Genomic DNA, 19,191 nt, shown 5'->3' on the forward strand with positions numbered 1-19,191 from the left:
TATCTATCTATCTATCTATCTATCTATCTATCTATCTATATATCTATCTATCTATCTATCTATCTATCTATCTATCTATCTATCTATCTATCTATCCATCTGTCTGTGAACACTATTAACATGCACTGTCAGTGTTAACTATTACTTTCTGGCACTAAAATAGCATGATAGACATCACTTTAAAGAGGTATGAGCATCAAGACGTCATTGGCGCTGTTTGGTGTTAAACAATCAAGCCGAAAACTCATCTGTGCTCTAATTGAGGGTAAGAGAAAAGTTTTACAATTCCTTCGTTCTTTTCAACTTTTCTTTTTTTTTTTTTTTTGATTTGTTACATTTCTTTATGGATAGCAAAAGTTGTCCTTGTCAAAACGTAAAAAGGCAAAACACAAATAGAAAACGAAAAAGAAAAACACAAATAAAAAGAGATTAAAAACTTAAAGTAACAATTTTACAAATCATAAGATTATTATTTCTTTGTAAAAGCATAAATAAACAATAACAACAGATTTATTATTTAGGATGATTTTCTAACCACTAATTTTGATGTTTTATGATTTGGAATTTTGTTAGAAACTTATAATGAAATATTGATTTTCTTTTTGTTATTTAAGAATGTTAATATTTTGACAGAAGTACCAAATAAAAAATGGACAGTATGTCCTTAATGTAATGAAATGTCAGTGTGTAGGAGTTGGGTTTTACTGCACAGACAATTGTTATTTTAAAGAATAAAGTAGAATCTTTTATTTGAAATGTAGAATAAAGATAGATAGCTTTTAGATCAATAGAAGGATGAGTGGTAGGTTTTCTAGTCTGTTAGACCGAAGGTCGTGTGTTCGATTCACACCTAAACGTACTGGTAAGCAGGCGCATATCAAGCCCGTATGGGGGCCTATATATATAGTAAAACGTTTTTTTAATCTAACCAACTATAAACAATTTTCAATACATATCTTTGGTAACTTTCTAGATTTATTAAAATTTGCTTAACAATTAATTATGTTCAACCATAATTGGTAAATTTCTTAAGAATGTGACTCATAGCAGCAGGATTATCGGCGGGAACCATATGACCAGCACGATTTACCCAGAACATGGTAAAGTTACCAGCCGACTTTTCATAACCCTCTAAAATGCGATCAACACTTATGCCCAAACGGGGAGCCTTAATATAAGCATCACGATAACTCCATTGCATTTTCTCGATCCAGTTAACGGTACCGGGAGTAGCGCAAATCAAATCCAATTGACCAGAGAAAACACCAACTTTCAAATTGGTATTATCCAAAAGTTCGCTAACTATAAAATTAAAATAAAAACAAAAATGTTAAATTCCAATAAAAGATCTACTACTAGATATATATCTTACGTACCAATATGTATTACAGGCTTCATGAAATCACCCATTTGACGTGTAAAAGTGTTGCTGCTTTGAGAACCCCATTTTACCTTAGAGGGAATGCCCAAAGCCTTACTAACATTACCACGCATAAGATCTTGCAACATTTGATCGCGATTCTCATCGATGTCGTAATGCACCAAAGTACGATACATGAGTTCTATAAATTTAAGGAAATTAGTTAAAATATAGACCTGTGTATTTGTGGTTCTTTTTCCTACCTTGATAGTTTTGGGTTCTTAATAACATGCGTGTATAGGCATCACCTCTGGTGGGCTTTTGAATATCATAGAAATCCACACCTTTAGATTCTCTTAACAACACAGATTGTGTAGCACTCCATTGCATGGTGGCTTGAGTCCATTTTTCAGCTTCAACCAATTCTTTAGTCTTGTTAGCAGAAATCATAATATTGGTGTAACCATCTTGATCAACAATACCCTTAAATTTTAAACAAAAATTATAAATTTTCCATTGCATTCATTTCAGTTTCAAACCTACCATATTCAATAAGAGTGGTGCCCAAGCCATTACCGAATCAATGGGGGAAGTCCAGGGATCACCCAATGCCACCGAAGTTAGATTACTCTTAATCTCTTTTTTCTGTATGGCATAGTACAATTCCAAGGCAAATTCTGGAGCCATTTTACCACCATAACTTTCACAGAAAATATGCAAAGGTACCTCTTCGAATTCTGGATGTAGAGCATAGAAACCCTTCATGAATTCTACTAAATCCAAAGCAATTTGTTTATTGGTCGATGTCAAGTACATAACATTGTCCACATATGAAAAACCACTGCCCACTGGATTATCAATGAATAAGACATTCATATCTTTAACCCAAGTCCAGTTACGTGGATTGCCATACAGATCAAGAGGGCCTAATTCTTCGAAGTTACCATAACCGGTAGAGGAAGCACCTGGACCACCTTGCAACCATATAGCCAAAGGACGTTGAGTGTAGCTGGAGACATTGGCGGTGGTATAGTAGAGCCAGTAGAACATATGGGCCCCCTTGCGGACATCTACAAAACCCCAATCTTGTTCACCGGGACCATAGCCAGTTTTAGCTGGAAATTTAATAGATCGATATTAACATGGTATTTTATAAACGAAATGAAAATATCAATATTTTTATGGTGGATCTAGAGGTTAGTATGATTGTATATATTCAGAGTAGAATACGGGTAATAAATTATATGAAAAAATTCAGACTTAAATAGACTATGCAAAAAGAACCTTGGTATCTGAACCCTTTGTTTGTCATTGCCAAGCTTTCGTCGAAATATCTTAAGAACGATTAAAAAATTGTAAGAAACTGCGTCCATTAAACTGATGATAATACATAAATTTTCACCAATATTATCCGTGTATTGAAGGGTACAATAGGTCCGGTAGCATTCTATATATATTTCCTAGAATCTGATGTAGTTAAAGCCTTATAGATTTATCATGTCTAATAGATTTATTGAAATTTGAATTCCGAAGGTATCTAGGGAAGTAGCTAAATTGGAATTATGTAATTCCGCTTTCCGCATATCAAATATTGGACGTGGACCTACCATATATTGATAGGTTAGATTTTAGGACGATTCAGCAAAATATGTATTTCCGTCCGTTCCACTAAAGCCGGCTTTACACGATCACACAAGTAATATGATCTGTCAAAATTTTGTGTAGAAGAGCACGGATCGGATCGTCTAAACGCAATATGTAATGAAACCATCACATATTAAGAGAGAATACAGAAGGAAAATTTGACAGTCGTATGGCTCTCTTCATTTTTTGAAATGATTCAAAAAAACAAGCAGGTCGCATTAGATCAGGGATGTATTTTTATGTAAACACCTAGATGATTCCTGGATAACATTTCTGTCTGTTTCACTAAGCAATTAAGAGTTCTGAAAATCCATAGGTGGAACCATCACGAAGCATACATATAAAGATGACTGTGGACTGTGTCAATGTTAGATGATTCCCGGATAACATTTCCGTCCATTCCACTAAGCAATTTAGAGTTCTGAACATCTGTAGATGGGAAGCATACAAAAATTTATAAATGAAGACATCTGTGGAATGCGAATATTACGAAAATAGGGGTTTAAACCAAGTTAGATGATTCCCGGATAACATTTCCGTCCGTTCCACTAAGCAATTAAGAGTTCTGAACATCCATAGATGGGACCATCATGAAGCATACAAAAATTTATAAATGAAGACGACTGTGGACTGTGAATATTAAGAAAATGGGGTTTTAAACAAAGTTAGATAATTCCAAGATAACATTTTCGTCCGTTTCACTAACCAATTAAGAGTTCTGAAAATCCATAGATGGGAAGCATACAAAAGTTTATAAATGAAGACGACTGTGGACTGTGAATATTACGAAAATAGGAGTTTAAACCAATATAGATGATTCCCAGATAACATTTCCGTCCGTTTCACTAAGCAATTAAGAGTTCTGAACATCCATAGATGGGACCATCATGAAGCATACAAAAATTTCTAAATAAAGACGACTGTGGACTGTAAACATTACGAAAATGGTGTTTAAACAAAGTTTGATGATTCCCTGATAACATTTACATTACTTCTCCTAGACCTAATATTGACAGACCGTTATTTCAAGTTATAAATTTAGAATTTTCTCACGAACTTTCTATTCTATATTTCCCTATAATAAAAGCCAACTAATCGGTCATTTGAAAAAAAAACTTGTATAATATATTGTAAAATTTCTTGAAATTGATAAAGTTTGACGTGTGTTTAAAGATTTCATAATCTTCTTTTTCCACTTTCAATTGATTGGGAATTACTTGTAGGCAGAAGTGTGTTTGCAAGTCTTTAGGTAAAAAAGCAAATAGTATTGATTTTAATCTAATCACTTGATTTTATTTATTAACAACTATATAGATTACATATGTACCTACTTGTACAAATATAATAGAATTATTATTAGTATTATCTAAAGTTTAAAAGAATTTGCTACTGTTTCAGTGAAATATATTTTACGATTTTATTTTTAGCCTAAAATCAAAATTCGTAGGACAATAAATTATGGAGATAAAATTTAAAGTGAAAAAAATAAACTTTGCAAAAAGATTATTTTTTATATTTGTTTAGCTATAATAATTTTTTTTTAAAATATTAATATTTAGAATTCATAATTAATTTAAAGAAATATTTGCCTTTTGTACGGGCTTACTAAGTATTTAGTTTTTATATATATTTTGTAGTTTACAATTAAATTTACATTTCATTCAAAATTCCCTCATATTTTTCAACTTGTTCTACTTTTTTAAACTATGTATATTTTTGTGGGTTTTTTAACACAATAATTTAAATTTATTCATTTAACAAAAAAAACAAAGTATTTAAAATCTCAGAAGTCATTAAACCTTTTCCCCTGATATTTATGTTTAATATTCAGTACTTTTTTTGTATAATATTCTCACTTTCAATTAAAAATTTCCTCAAAACACACACAAAAACAAAATTAGACCAACTTACCACAGACGCTGGCGGCAATGGCCAATAGACCCAACACAACTAAGATTTGACCACGATTCATGATGTGTTCTTTATTTCTTTCTTTCAAAAATTTCGATCACGTTTTCTATTTTTTCACTTTTTATTAACTATTTCAACTGTTGTTATAATGGGTGAGGGTTTTGCTACGAAAGCCCCTATTGCTGGCAGCCTTCTGCTAACCAAATCGTCTTGTAATGGGGTTTTTATAACATTCTATTGGCTGTAGGAAAAAAGAGAATTTGTGTACAATTGAGGTAACAAATAATTGGTAAGTTGATATGATTTATATTAACCGTTAGAAAAGTAGATTAATAACGGTGTATATTAGAGGAGTCTGGCAGCGTTTATTAAAAAGAGTTAAAAGCTAAGAGATTCTTTTCTATGCTACAATCAATCTCTGTACTCAAATTTTAAGAGCAACATTTCTCACAAAAATTGGTTAAGTTAAATAGATAGATAGATAGATAGATAGATAGATAGATAGATAGATAGATAGATAGATAGATAGATAGATAGATAGATAGATAGATAGATAGATAGATAGATAGATAGATAGATAGATAGATAGATAGATAGATAGATAGATAGATAGATAGATAGATAGATAGATAGATAGATAGATAGATAGATAGATAGATAGATAGATAGATAGATAGATAGATAGATAGATAGATAGATAGATAGATAGATAGATAGATAGATAGATAGATAGATAGATAGATAGATAGATAGATAGATAGATAGATAGATAGATAGATAGATAGATAGATAGATAGATAGATAGATAGATAGATAGATAGATAGATAGATAGATAGATAGATAGATAGATAGATAGATAGATAGATAGATAGATAGATAGATAGATAGATAGATAGATAGATAGATAGATAGATAGATAGATAGATAGATAGATAGATAGATAGATAGATAGATAGATAGATAGATAGATAGATAGATAGATAGATAGATAGATAGATAGATAGATAGATAGATAGATAGATAGATAGATAGATAGATAGATAGATAGATAGATAGATAGATAGATAGATAGATAGATAGATAGATAGATAGATAGATAGATAGATAGATAGATAGATAGATAGATAGATAGATAGATAGATAGATAGATAGATAGATAGATAGATAGATAGATAGATATAGATAGATAGATAGTAGATAGATAGATAGATAGATAGATAGATAGATAGATAGATAGATAGATAGATAGATAGATAGATAGATAGATAGATAGATAGATAGATAGATAGATAGATAGATAGATAGATAGATAGATAGATAGATAGATAGATAGATAGATAGATAGATAGATAGATAGATAGATAGATAGATAGATAGATAGATAGAAGATAGATAGATAGATAGATAGATAGATAGATAGATAGATAGATAGATAGATAGATAGATAGATAGATAGATAGATAGATAGATAGATAGATAGATAGATAGATAGATAGATAGATAGATAGATAGATAGATAGATAGATAGATAGATAGATAGATAGATAGATAGATAGATAGTTAGTTAGTTAGTTAGTTAGTTAGTTAGTTAGTTAGTTAGTTAGTTAGTTAGTTAGTTAGTTAGTTAGTTAGTTAGTTAGTTAGTTAGTTAGTTAGTTAGTTAGTTAGTTAGTTAGTTAGTTAGTTAGTTAGTTAGTTAGTTAGTTAGTTAGTTAGTTAGTTAGTTAGTTAGTTAGTTAGTTAGTTAGTTAGTTAGTTAGTTAGTTAGTTAGTTAGTTAGTTAGTTAGTTAGTTAGTTAGTTAGTTAGTTAGTTAGTTAGTTAGTTAGTTATTAGTTAGTTAGTTAGTTAGTTAGTTAGTTAGTTAGTTAGTTAGTTAGTTAGTTAGTTAGTTAGTTAGTTAGTTAGTTAGTTAGTTAGTTTAGTTAGTTAGTTAGTTAGTTAGTTAGTTAGTTAGTTAGTTAGTTAGTTAGTTAGTTAGTTAGTTAGTTAGTTAGTTAGTTAGTTAGTTAGTTAGTTGTTAGTTAGTTAGTTAGTTAGTTAGTTAGTTAGTTAGTTAGTTAGTTAGTTAGTTAGTTGTTAGTTAGAGTAGTTAGTAGTTAGTTAGTTAGTTAGTTAGTTAGTTAGTTAGTTAGTTAGTTAGTTAGTAGTTAGTTAGTTAGTTAGTTAGTTAGTTAGTTAGTTAGTTAGTTAGTTAGTTAGGTTAGTTGTTAGTTAGTTAGTTAGTTAGTTAGTTAGTTAGTTAGTTAGTTAGTTAGTTAGTTAGTTAGTTAGTTGTTAGTTTAGTTAGTTAGTTAGTTAGTTAGTTAGTTAGTAGTTAGTTAGTTAGTTAGTTAGTTAGTTTAGTTAGTTAGTTAGTTAGTTAGTTAGTTAGTTTAGTTAGTTAGTTAGTTAGTTGTTAGTTAGTTAGTTAGTTAGTTAGTTAGTTAGTTAGTTAGTTAGTTAGTTAGTTAGTTAGTTAGTTAGTTTAGTAGTTAGTTAGTTAGTTAGTTAGTTAGTTAGTTAGTTAGTTAGTTAGTTAGTTAGTTAGTTAGTTAGTTAGTAGTTAGTTAGTTAGTTAGTTAGTTAGTTTAGTTAGTTAGTTAGTTAGTTAGTTAGTTAGTTAGTTAGTTAGTTAGTTAGTTAGTTAGTTAGTTAGTTAGTTAGTTAGTTAGTTAGTTAGTTAGTTAGTTAGTTAGTTAGTAGTTAGTTAGTTAGTTAGTTAGTTAGTTAGTTAGTTAGTTAGTTAGTTAGTTAGTTAGTTAGTTAGTTAGTTAGTTAGTTAGTTAGTTAGTTAGTTAGTTAGTTAGTTAGTTAGTTAGTTAGTTAGTTAGTTAGTTAGTTAGTTAGTTAGTTAGTTAGTTAGTTAGTTAGTTAGTTAGTTAGTTAGTTAGTTAATTAGTTAGTAAATTATTTAGTGAGTTAGTTAGTTAGTTAGTTAGTTAGTTAGTTAGTTAGTTAGTTAGTTAGTTAGTTAGTTAGTTAGTTAGTTAATTAGTGAGTTAGTTAGTTAGTTAGTTAGTTAGTTAGTTAGTTAGTTTGTTTGTTTGTTTGTTAGTTTGTTTGTTTGTTAGTTTCTATTTGATCAAAGTATATATTTAAATAGTTTTCAAAATTTAACGCTATTTTATTCACAATAATACAAAAATTCTATTAATATTCACAATAATCAATAATTTCGACTATTGTGAATACTAATATTTTTTCTCACTATTTTCATTATTTGTTTTGATTGCTTATTCTCTGTGGAAACCACCTAAATTCGGTGTATTATTAATTATAATATTTTCCCACATACAAAACGAGAAAAATAATTAAAATTATTTATTAAATCAATAAGTAGAGTTGTTAACTTTAATCAAGAGAACTTAATGGCCAAAGTAAGAATACCCAAACAGAAGGTAATATTGTGCGGTGATTATGGAGTGGGCAAAAGTTCTTTGTTTCGACGTTTTACCAATAATACATTTGTGACGGACACAGACCGCAAGTCTACTTTGGGTTTAGACCATATTGACAAAGACTATCGCATAGATGACAAACAAATAAAGGTAAGAGTTTAAAGGGAGGGAAGTAGAAGCACATTTTATATGAAATGGGGTTTGTTTTCTTTAAAACAGTTGCAGTTATGGGATACTGGCGGTATGGAAAGGGTGGCATCGGTTACCTCTTCCTATTACAAATTTGCCGAGGGAGCTATTTTGGTGTTTGCCTTAGATAGTGCCGCCTCTTTTCACTCTTTATCACAGCATCTCTTGGACATAGTGACGTATGCAGAAAATGCTAAAATTTTCATTTGTGGCAATAAGTCTGACCTGGAGGGCCGGGAGCCCGAAGTCACCGATGCCGAAGTAGAGGCATTTTGTGAACAGTGTCACACACTTATAAGTGCCACTTATAAGACATCTTGTAAAACCGGCGAAGGCATAGAGGAAATGTTTGAGGACATTTCACGTATACTAGTAGAAGCGAACCGTTCAAAAATGGATTTACAGGCTAGCATGGAACAGCACGGTTTTCAAATCGTAGCCGGCCAAGTGGAACTAATGGACGGTATTGATGAGGGCGAGGAAGCCTCTAGTTGTGTTTGCTAGCAAATGGCCGAACTGGAGTTCGGTTAAGAAGCCAGTGCCAAGTATAATTGATATAAGGTTGGTTGGGGTTTGTAGTTCGTCAACCCCAGGAGGGTGGTACTTTTGTAAATGTATTACTCATATTCATAAGAGGTCTCAATTTATCATTGTAATACGATTTCATGTAACAAGTTTTGTAAAAGCTTTAATTTATAATTTATATTAACTTAATATAGGTTTATTAATCATCACATATTATTAAAGAACATATTTTTAACATTAACACTCAAAGAAAGAAAATATTTATTATTATTTTCCGACCTAATAGATTTGCCAAGCCAAATGAAAAAAAAACGTCCATTAATCATGAATTTTGAAAACAAAAAAAATACTTTATTAGAAATCTATATTTGTAAACTTAAGATTTTGATGTTAGAAGAGCCCGGCTTAAAATGTAGATAAAGCAGTGCTGCTTTATATTGAGGTTCATTAAATAAACCAACCGGTGTTGTGTTGGTTCAAAATCTCTTTTCATCTCATTTAAATAAAACATCGAAATATCAAAACCATATTTTTTCATAAAAAGCATTTTATATCAATAGTTTTAAGATGATTAAACTAACAAAAATGTTTGCTTAAGAACAAATAATAATTAATAAAATACTAAATATTAATTTTACTAAAAGAAATTATTTAAAAGAAAGTTAAATTTCTTTAATTTAAATAAAAACAAAAGAAAATTTCTTTAAAATTAACAAATATCAAAAATAAAAAAAATAAAATATTGTGACATTTTCCCAACTACTGTCGAAAAATGAATAAAGTTTTAAATGAAAAACCATTTAATAATTGCAGTTTTATATGATGTCTATGACCCCAAGGAAAATTGTTATAATTTAACAACTAATAAAGAATATAGAGAAAAAGTGATAGAAATTTCTAATATTTTTTTTTAATAATAATAAGATTTCGATCGTTTTCGAATCCTTTAAGAGACAAATCATTAGAAATCAAAATGTAAAAATTGATTTCTTTTTTTCAAATTTTAGAAATGTTAAAAGTTGTCAAAATACTGCCCTACAAATTGTGTCAGGTAACATCCAATTAACCTAAAGTTTCTCCAAGTCAAACAACTACACCTCGATCAGTTATGTTATATATTAGATGTAGTTTAGTTCAAGTTCGTTTCCAAGTCAGTTTTCTTTCAGCCCTGGAAGATTTCTAGCAAAGTTATATATCAGTTTCAAAAAAATTTCATCTTTAGTTTCAGTTCTAGATAAATTTATCTCCAACTCGGTTCTGGTTCAGCTTTAGTGCATAAACAAATTTCAGATTTTGATCAGTTTTAGTACTCTTTCTATTAAGTCGAGTCTAGTATTAGATCATTTCTATTTCAGATCCAAATCCGTTCTTTTTTATTTCAATTCAAGTTCAAAAATTTCAGTCAAGTTTAGTTTTAGTTAAGTTCCTGTTCAGTTCAAATTCAATTCATGTCTCGTGCTGCTTTAGTTCAAGTTCAGTTTTAGTTTTCTTCTAGTACAGTTCTGGTTCAGTTCTAGTTCAGTTCTAGATTAGTTCTAGTTTATTTATATTTTACTTCTAGTTTAGTTCTATTACTTTTTGCGTTCTAGTACATTTCTAGGTCAGTTCTTGCACTTATTCAGATCTGGCTTAATTCTAGTTCAGTTGTTAGGTTCCAGTTTAGTTTTAGTTAAGTTCTTCCTGTTAGAGCATTGGATTGTCACACGGTACACTCACACCTAGTTGGAGATTGTAGAAGTGCCCTTAGGTTCATACTGTTTGTCATTAGATTGTGTTGGGTGCCAAGGCACTATATTGTGAATGGTAATGAGGTTGCGGACGGACTAGCTAGATACCTTGATATAGATGACATGGAAAGAATGGTAAAACCACCCATTTGTCACTATAATAGGTTGATATTAATGACCAATCCTGGAATAGTAGATTGGATTGCTAAATATGAAAGGCCCTGTGACCAAAACTTGATATGGGTGCTACGAATATACTTGTAGGACTAAACAGACGCAGTCTAAGGGCTCTGATAGGAATTCTAACGGAACACTGCTCAGTTAGAACGTTTGTCAGTGAAACAGTAGTGTACCGGACTATCGAGGTTATGCGAAGACGAGGAGGAAGTAGAGACGATGGAGCATATCATTTGCCAATGTCCTGGGGTACAGAACTAGTAACTTCCTTGACTGTGTTTTATTGGGGAAAATGGAATTCCTTTATTATATATAAAAGAATTATATATTATATGTTATTATCTTTATTTTCATTCTGGTGTTGTGGTAGTGTTTTGGATTCTCAGTTTTCTGAATCTCCACTTTATTGAAGGAAATCACAATGGACCTTATGGTCTCCCAGTGGACATACATCGTTTCTACGATGTATAAACCTTCTTAACCTAACCTAAGTTCTTCCTCAGTTCCAGTACTAGTTTAGTTCTTGCTATTCATACTTACTATTTACATTAATTTCACTTCTAGTTTAGTTCTATCTCAGTTTTAGTATTAGTTCCAGATCTAGTTCAGTTCTAGTTCAATTCCTTTGCTAGTTCAGTTCTGGTTTCATTCTTGTATAGTTCAAGTTCTATTACAGTTCCAAAACTAGTTTTACTCTTTCTTTTCATACTTCGCTCTATTTCTAGATCAGTATGATAGTTCAGTTCTGCTTTCTTTCAAGTTTAGTTGAATTTCACTTCTAGTTTAGTTCTAGTTCGATTGTAGATCGGTTCTTGTTTTATTGAATTTCTTATTTAGATTTAATTCTAGCTCATGTTCAGTTCAAGTCCAACATTGTTAGATAAACAAGTAGTATTAATTTGTATACATTTTTACACATTTTTTATTAAATAATTTTGAAAATCGTTCTTTATTTTTTTGAACAGTTTAATAAACAATTTATAAACTTATCAAATATTTATGAAAAACTATACTTTTATTAAAATTTCTTTTCACAAACCATTGATAAATTTAAATATTGATTCAATTAAATAGAATTAAATTTTACAAAGCATTTACATTAATTTATAACAATAAAACAAGTCCTTCATTAAAAAAAATTAAATAAAAACATTTGCAATACATATAGGACATTTACTATGTCCTTACGATATACAGATTTTAGCCAGTAATTCTTAGACTTAATCAGTTGAATTCTATTAATTTAAAGCCCAAAACAAATACGAAATTAACATACAAATAAATGAAAATTTTAATTAATATATTAGTTTATAAAGCAATTTAATTTAACACATACTTTTCTCTTCACACTATATGTACCTATATACGGTTAGTATCAATGAATAACATTAGTAGGTATATTTAAATATTTATAGTTATATATTTTAAAATTAATTTACGTGGAATGAATATTTTTTTTTACTAATTTCTAACAAAATAATATAAAATGTATAATTTCAACAATACAATTAATGTACATGATACTTCCATTGTCCAGTATGCTTTAAGACGTAGCCGAAGACGAAGTAAATGTAAAATATAAACTTATAACTACACCAATAACAAAAAATCCACCCACCACATACAAGACGGCCTTTTCTCTTAAAGCCCTTAATAACATAGTATTTAAAGTTCTTGATGCACGTCCCAACTCAGCATTAGTTTCTCTTAAACGTCCTCGTGCATTCTGTATAGTCTCACGTTGATGATGCAAATCACTTAAAACCTGTGCGCCCAATGTTTCGGTTTCGACGATCACACGATATCCTTCCTGCAGGCGATTACCAGTTCTTTCTATAGTTTCGGAATTTTCCAACAGTCTTTGTCTCTGATCATTACTTATGGCCACATCCTCATAGTCATCATAGTCTCCAGCTGCTTGCAGGTCTAAGGTTGTGTGTTTCTTCTTACCCGCATCTTTTGCTTTTGAGTATTCCGTTTGCAAACGCTTCAATTCTACTTGGGCACAATTTAATTTATTAGTTGCTGTTGTTCTTTGTGCTGGATTAAGGTCTCTGATCTCTAGACCCATTTGCTCCAACAGTTCTTGGGCTTCTGTTAAGCTGGCATCGATTTTTGCACACAATTCTCTACGTTCATTTGTTAGGGTCAATCTACCAATTTGACTGGTGATTTCTGCAATTAATGCTGCATATTGCTGCTCGTAGTTCTCCAACAGCGTCATTTTTATAATTTTCTTTTTTTATTACTTGTTTTTGGAGCTGAAAAGTATTTTTTTATTGCAGAAATATGTTACTTTCTGAAAATTTTCTATACTTTTGTTTATTTTTCTATATTTTTTTTGTAACAGCTGTTTGCTTTTGAAAGGAGAATGTCAAAAAGGAGGAAAAAATCAACATCTGAAATCGCTGAAATAAAACGCCAAGCGTTAAAATTGCGGATGATTTTGAAATATCTGGCGGAAAAAGGTTTTTGCCCTACAAGAACAGTGACAGTTATTTGATCGGTCATTTGACTGGCACTAATGATGTATTATTTCTATCACAGCGTAAAGCAAAGTTTCTATCAGTTTCTTAAGGCAAATGGACAAAAGTGATGGAAACATTTGTGTACATGTGATTTTTCTTCTCCCTTGCACTTATGAATTCCATCGACTTTAAAACATATATTTGAGCTCCTCACTCTTTTGTTGTTTACAAACCATGGATAACATAGATATTAGTCAGGATTGACTGATCACAGCTAACAAATTGAAAATTATGTATTTATCGGTCATTGCTGACTAATCATATTTGATGAATATATCCGTCAAATGTGACCGCAATACCAATTTATAATAAAACACAGTTTATTTATCATGATTGATACCGAAATTGATGATTAGACAAATATACAAACATTTATCTAATAAAACAAAACTTCGATTATCACAAACTTTACATCTTTACTCTGGTAGAGCTGTAATCATGCTTTCGATTGACACCGATAGACGACTAAGGTATATACAGTTAATCAACAAAGTTTTTTGACTACCTTTTTTAAGAGGATTTTGTTTTTTCGTTCATAAATAAACTTAGAATAGGTTTCTTCACTGTTCTACATTTCATTGAATACCCATCTGGTTGTAGTTAGATAACCACTTGATTTTTAATGTCTACTACATACAGTATGCATTACTTAGAATTACTCTAATAATGACTTTTTAATATTATATAGAAGTACTTTTTACTCATTATTTATCATTGTAAGTAGTCTCCTACACAGAAAAAAATTTGAGCATAAATATTATGAACTGCTTTCATTGATAAAAGATAATATTACTTAAGAATAAGTTCCTAAATTGTATTAATTTTTTAATTTTTATTTTTTCAAACATAATCTAGAAGCCTTGACTTAAAATATTTTAAATATATTTTTATTTTCTATTTGTTAAAAAAATGTTTGAAATTTTCTTAGGAAAATTTTGTATTTCTTTATGATTTTTAGATTAAAATCGTTTTATTCTGCACGTAATTGGCGCGATTTTATGAAGAATACATATTCAACTATGTTTGCTGATGTTTTCTTGTTTATGATTTTGTTTTTCAGCATTTGAATTTCTATTACTTTTTATACAAAATTCGCTAATAAAGGATTACTATCTACTAAATATGGAAACAGATAAGTAGATAATAGACTTGTTAGCATTTTTTCATGAACATTGCAGAAAAAAAGTAAAAATAAAAAAATCAGTCATGTACAAATTAATACATTCTATGAACTTTTGATATTTTGAATGAAAATAGTTTGGGGAAAAAAGTCATGTTCGATTCATACAATTTATTACAAAATTCATTCAAGTTATGTATTATTTTTTTCTTTGTATGTATATTTTAAGGTTGACAGGTGAATGAGCTAATATTGAGCGGTATATATAAAAGAGGGAAATAATTCTGTAACTTCTAAATGGTTGCATTCAATCGAAAGTTTATTTTTTATTTAGACCTCGCCAGATGTAGAATACCACGGATACAAGCGATGGAATTAGGTCTTTAAAATATTTTTCATATTTTTGGTATACTGTTTTTGAGACGTTTGGTCGCGCTTCTGGTAGGTCTACAAGGTCCAAATGCAAAAGTTTAACTCGAAATCATTTCATTTTAATGTTTGTGAAAATTTATTCAAATTAACTGTTTAGAACTTAAAAATCTATTTTAACGTAGATTAATCTAAACAATTGTTTATATCACAGTGCAGCGGTTGATTTTATTCCACTCTCTTTGTTTTCATTCAATCTATTTGACATTTCTACATGTAAACAAAAAACATATGACGCGTAATAATAACAAATAAACATAATTTCTTAATATTTCTTCAAAAAGTGTAATTTTTGTGTTTGTGTTTTAATAATGGCCGAGGAAATTGATGATAATGGATTCTATCGCGAAGATTTTAGTGCTGAATCAGATTGGGAAATATTCAATGCCCAATTGTGTGAACTATTCCAAAAATGGGAATTGTCAAACAATGACTGGGGACGCAAATTTCAGCCAAATGAATTGTTTCAATGCAATTGGAAAGTTGAAGAGGAATTGTTGGATGTAAAAGGTAACCATGTTGCTGTGGCTTATTATCGTGCCGATTTGAAGCCATTAGAAAAAGGAAAAACTAAGGGTATAGTTAGTGACACCACAGTAAGTGAGACACCTATGCATGAAGACTTACTGTCGCTGAATAATACTTTCGGTCCGGCGGTTTTGGATGAAAAGACCAGACACATACATTGGTTGGCGAGATTTTATGGTCTCAGACGTTTTGTGGTTTTAAATCCTCATAGTGAACAAAATAGTTTTATTACCAAACGTTCGGAATTTAGTTTTTACTTCAGTGCCCTGTCAGTAGTGGCTGGCGAAATTTGTTCCGCTGTACCCATGTTTGTGCAAATCTATGATCAAAAATGGAATTTCTTTTTGGGTCTAGGAATGACATCATACATGCGCACTAATTTTGATTTGGTGGCCTTGGAACAACCGCCACAAGATTATTGCTATTTGTCAGGTTTGCTAACAATGTTTAAAGAAAAGTTACCCAAACATTGCAAACAGCCGGCGTTGGTATCGGTACGTACAACTTATGCTTTGGATACGGTGAAAATACGTGTACCCATGTATGTGCCATTTGGTATGACTCCACTTGTAGATGAGGATCGTTCGGTTATAAGTCTATCCTATTTTACGGCTTTGCCACATGGCTATTTCCCCGACTCCCACACCAAAATATTTGCCATTTTTACTTGGCCCGAGTTAACAGACAATATGGTTATAGATTCTGCCATTCAAACACAGTTTGTACCAACCAAAGCTCCGGGTGGTGCCATACACCAAGTAGTAAATGCCACCTCGTATTTGACTTCATGCATTAAACATTTTCACAATTTAATAACCGCTAAGAATATGCTGGAATCCTATGTGGGCCGTAACTTTTCGGGAACTTTATCACCCTCTGAGTTAGCAAATCCATTGGAGCAATTAACCAAACCGCATTTGGGCAAATTCCAGGCTTATCGTCAAATGAAACGTAGCGATGAAAGTGGTCAACAGACCCCGGCTTTAAGAAAACTTCCCGGTCCTATGCATGATCATGAACTCAATCAAATGTTGTACTACTTATTTCCGGATTTACATCCAGATGTGGCATTGTTTCCCTACGAAAGCAGTGATTTGTTTAAAGTAAATGATATACAATTTTTACAAAGAATTAATTTGCTAATGCCATTTCTTTTAAGGATCCTCATCGCGTTAAATCGGCAGTTGCGGATTCATTAGTTCACCGTTTAAGTTGCTTACTGGCCACCTGTAATGCTCATTTTGGTGGTAAAAGCGGTTTGGCTCAATTGTGGGCTACCTTTACCCGTGAATTACGTTTGCTCTGGGACTGTTGTATTACCATACCGGGGTAAGTCTTTATTAAAATTTATTAAAATATTTCTTAAATTTATATGATGCAAGGGTTTTAATGATGCAAGTTTACAAAATATTTAATTGAGTTTTTAATATTCTAAACATTTTTTATTCTAAAACACAATTGAATTAAAATTAGATTAAACAGTATCAATTATACAAGTCGATTTTATTTATTCATATTTGCAAAATATTTGTAGTTCCTTAACAGTTTAATTTTAACTAGAACTGTACTAAAACAGAACTACAAGTGAACAAGAACTGAACTAGAACTAAACCAAAACTATAGTAGAACTGAACCAGAACTGAACTAGAACTGAACTAGAACTGAACTAGAACTGAACTAGAACTGAACTAGAACTGAACTAGAACTGAACTAGAACTGAACTAGAACTGAACTAGAACTGAACTAGAACTGAACTAGAACTGAACTAGAACTGAACTAGAACTGAACTAGAACTGAACTAGAACTGAACTAGAACTGAACTAGAACTGAACTAGAACTGAACTAGAACTGAACTACAACTGAACTAAAACTAAACTGAACTAGAACTGAACTAGAACTGAGCTAGAACTACAGCTAAGCCGATGTAGAACTTACCTTTATAAATATTGTAAAATAAAGTGTATCTCACACTCCCTTCATTTTTTTTTAACAAAAATATGCAATTTTATTTGGCAAAAATGTTAAAATGTTTGTGTACTTTATAATAATAATGCAATTAAATACATACATACGTAACCCAAAAAAAGGACTTACAAATACAAACAATACTTATGGCTAATTATAAATATTTTTCTAGTGAATTTTACTAAATGATTTATGATTGTGTTTTTTTGTAACTATATATTACTTACATAATAAATATATGTATATTTTTTTAACAAATTACCAATATTAATTAAATATTCACAAACTTATTAAATATTTGTTTTCGTTAAGTGCGCAGCTAAATCTACAAAAAAATGTTTAATGAATTATTTTTATAATTAACATACTATAAGTAATATGGTATTTATAATTAAGTTTTAACTTTAATTATATACAACAATAATTGTGTAGTTCTACTCTCTAGAATCTAGATTGTAATGTTGTGTGTATGAAGCCACTAATGTTAATGCCTACTTTACACAATTTTATTTTAAATTTTACTTAATTTATTATTTTTTTTTGAGTATAATATTATTTTCTATTTTTATTGCTAGTGTTTAAATAACAAGGATTTTTTTCTAATAGACACTTGAGTGTTAATATGCGAAAAAAAATCCTTGAACGTGTAATATACATGTGTATGTTTTGATAATGGTGTTTTGTGTTAAGGCAGTTTATTATCTCAATATATTTATAATTTTTTGTTTTGTATGATGATTTTTAGAAATTTATGCTAATTTTAAGATATGGATTATTTTAAACATTTTTGTGTAAAACAAATTTTAATTGATATTCACGTTTATGGAGAAAAACTTCAGTACAACTTGCCACCTAAACTCTATTTAATGTTTTCTGCAATTTTAACGTGCGATTCTTTTATATACAACGAAATATTGTTAAATTGTTTGCAACATTTTGACAAAGAAAGTAAAGGGGTGTAATCGGTCATTTTCTGTTTCCTACTTTAAATGTTTAAACCTCCTAGGTAACGGGTTTTCATTGTGATAAACCAGTACTTTCATAGGACGGTTTTCTATTCTTAACTTTTCCTTGTTTGAGCTCAAGAAACCTTGTCAAGGAATGGATATTATCTGTTGTAGGGACGATATGATGAATTATTTTCTCAGAGAATTAAACAATTTCTTCACTGCTCGAAGCCTGAGCTATCTACTTGAACAAAGAAGATAAATCTTAATCTTGATGTTGTTGTAGCAGCGACTCGTGTAAAGTCGGTGTGGCTGGGTTGACCATCCTTGGTCGTTGTTCGTTGAACTCCAAGTCATCCCGGTGCGAAGAACCGATTGTCGTGGGAACCATCTTGATGTCGTTGTTGTTGTAACAGGCTGACTGTAACTGGATGTTCTTCCCTGGGGAAAAAACTTCCGTTTGATACAGCTGTTTCTGAGTTGACAATCTTTGGCCGATTAAGAATCGGGTCGTTTCGGAGAGGAGATCCAAATGTCGTGAGAAGGATCTTCATTTCGTAGTTAATGATGCTTAAATTCGAGGCTATGACAGTATGTAACCGGTCGGTTGTGATTGAAGAATAAACTTTCGGTTAATAGAGATGTTGCTGAGTGGAAAATCGTTGGCTTATTGAGAATCGGGTCGTTCTGGATCGAGATCCAATTGTTGTCAGAAAGCGTCGGTGACAGTTTTTAACCTCTTCAGCTCTGACAATGAAAAG

General features: G+C 30.6%; 4 protein-coding genes across 4 annotated transcripts in view; 2 read left to right on the top strand and 2 right to left on the bottom strand.

Moving 5' to 3' along the window:
- Positions 1 to 955: 955 nt before the first annotated feature.
- On the bottom strand, positions 956 to 5,113 carry LOC111687540 (retinoid-inducible serine carboxypeptidase-like). The gene is made up of 5 exons (XM_023449980.2): positions 4,916 to 5,113; positions 1,904 to 2,475; positions 1,624 to 1,843; positions 1,377 to 1,562; positions 956 to 1,302 (listed from the first exon to the last, which is right to left on the bottom strand). Exons 1-5 carry the CDS (start codon positions 4,974 to 4,976, stop codon positions 1,007 to 1,009), a joined length of 1,335 nt encoding a protein of 444 aa, XP_023305748.2. The 5' UTR covers positions 4,977 to 5,113; the 3' UTR covers positions 956 to 1,006.
- Positions 5,114 to 8,133: 3,020 nt separating this feature from the next.
- Positions 8,134 to 9,819, top strand: LOC111687541 (ras-related protein Rab-14). Its single transcript, XM_023449982.2, has 2 exons — positions 8,134 to 8,445; positions 8,515 to 9,819. Exons 1-2 carry the CDS (start codon positions 8,266 to 8,268, stop codon positions 8,986 to 8,988), a joined length of 654 nt encoding a protein of 217 aa, XP_023305750.1. The 5' UTR covers positions 8,134 to 8,265; the 3' UTR covers positions 8,989 to 9,819.
- Positions 9,820 to 12,192: 2,373 nt separating this feature from the next.
- LOC111687543 (vesicle transport through interaction with t-SNAREs homolog 1A) lies at positions 12,193 to 13,255 on the bottom strand. The gene has a single exon (XM_023449984.2). The coding sequence runs from the start codon at positions 13,135 to 13,137 to the stop codon at positions 12,457 to 12,459; it is 681 nt and encodes a 226-aa protein (XP_023305752.1). The 5' UTR covers positions 13,138 to 13,255; the 3' UTR covers positions 12,193 to 12,456.
- Positions 13,256 to 15,211: 1,956 nt separating this feature from the next.
- The window catches only part of LOC111687548 (rab3 GTPase-activating protein catalytic subunit), a 52,968-nt gene continuing 48,988 nt past the window's right edge, over positions 15,212 to 19,191 (top strand). Inside the window, exons 1-2 of the mRNA XM_023449989.2 lie at positions 15,212 to 16,621; positions 16,678 to 16,847. Coding sequence (XP_023305757.2) covers positions 15,302 to 16,621; positions 16,678 to 16,847 — 1,490 coding nt within the window. The 5' untranslated portion in view covers positions 15,212 to 15,301. The remainder of the gene's footprint in view (positions 16,622 to 16,677; positions 16,848 to 19,191) is intronic.

The sequence above is a fragment of the Lucilia cuprina genome, chromosome 2 (assembly GCF_022045245.1).
Source record: "Lucilia cuprina isolate Lc7/37 chromosome 2, ASM2204524v1, whole genome shotgun sequence".
Lineage (NCBI taxonomy): Eukaryota > Metazoa > Arthropoda > Insecta > Diptera > Calliphoridae > Lucilia > Lucilia cuprina.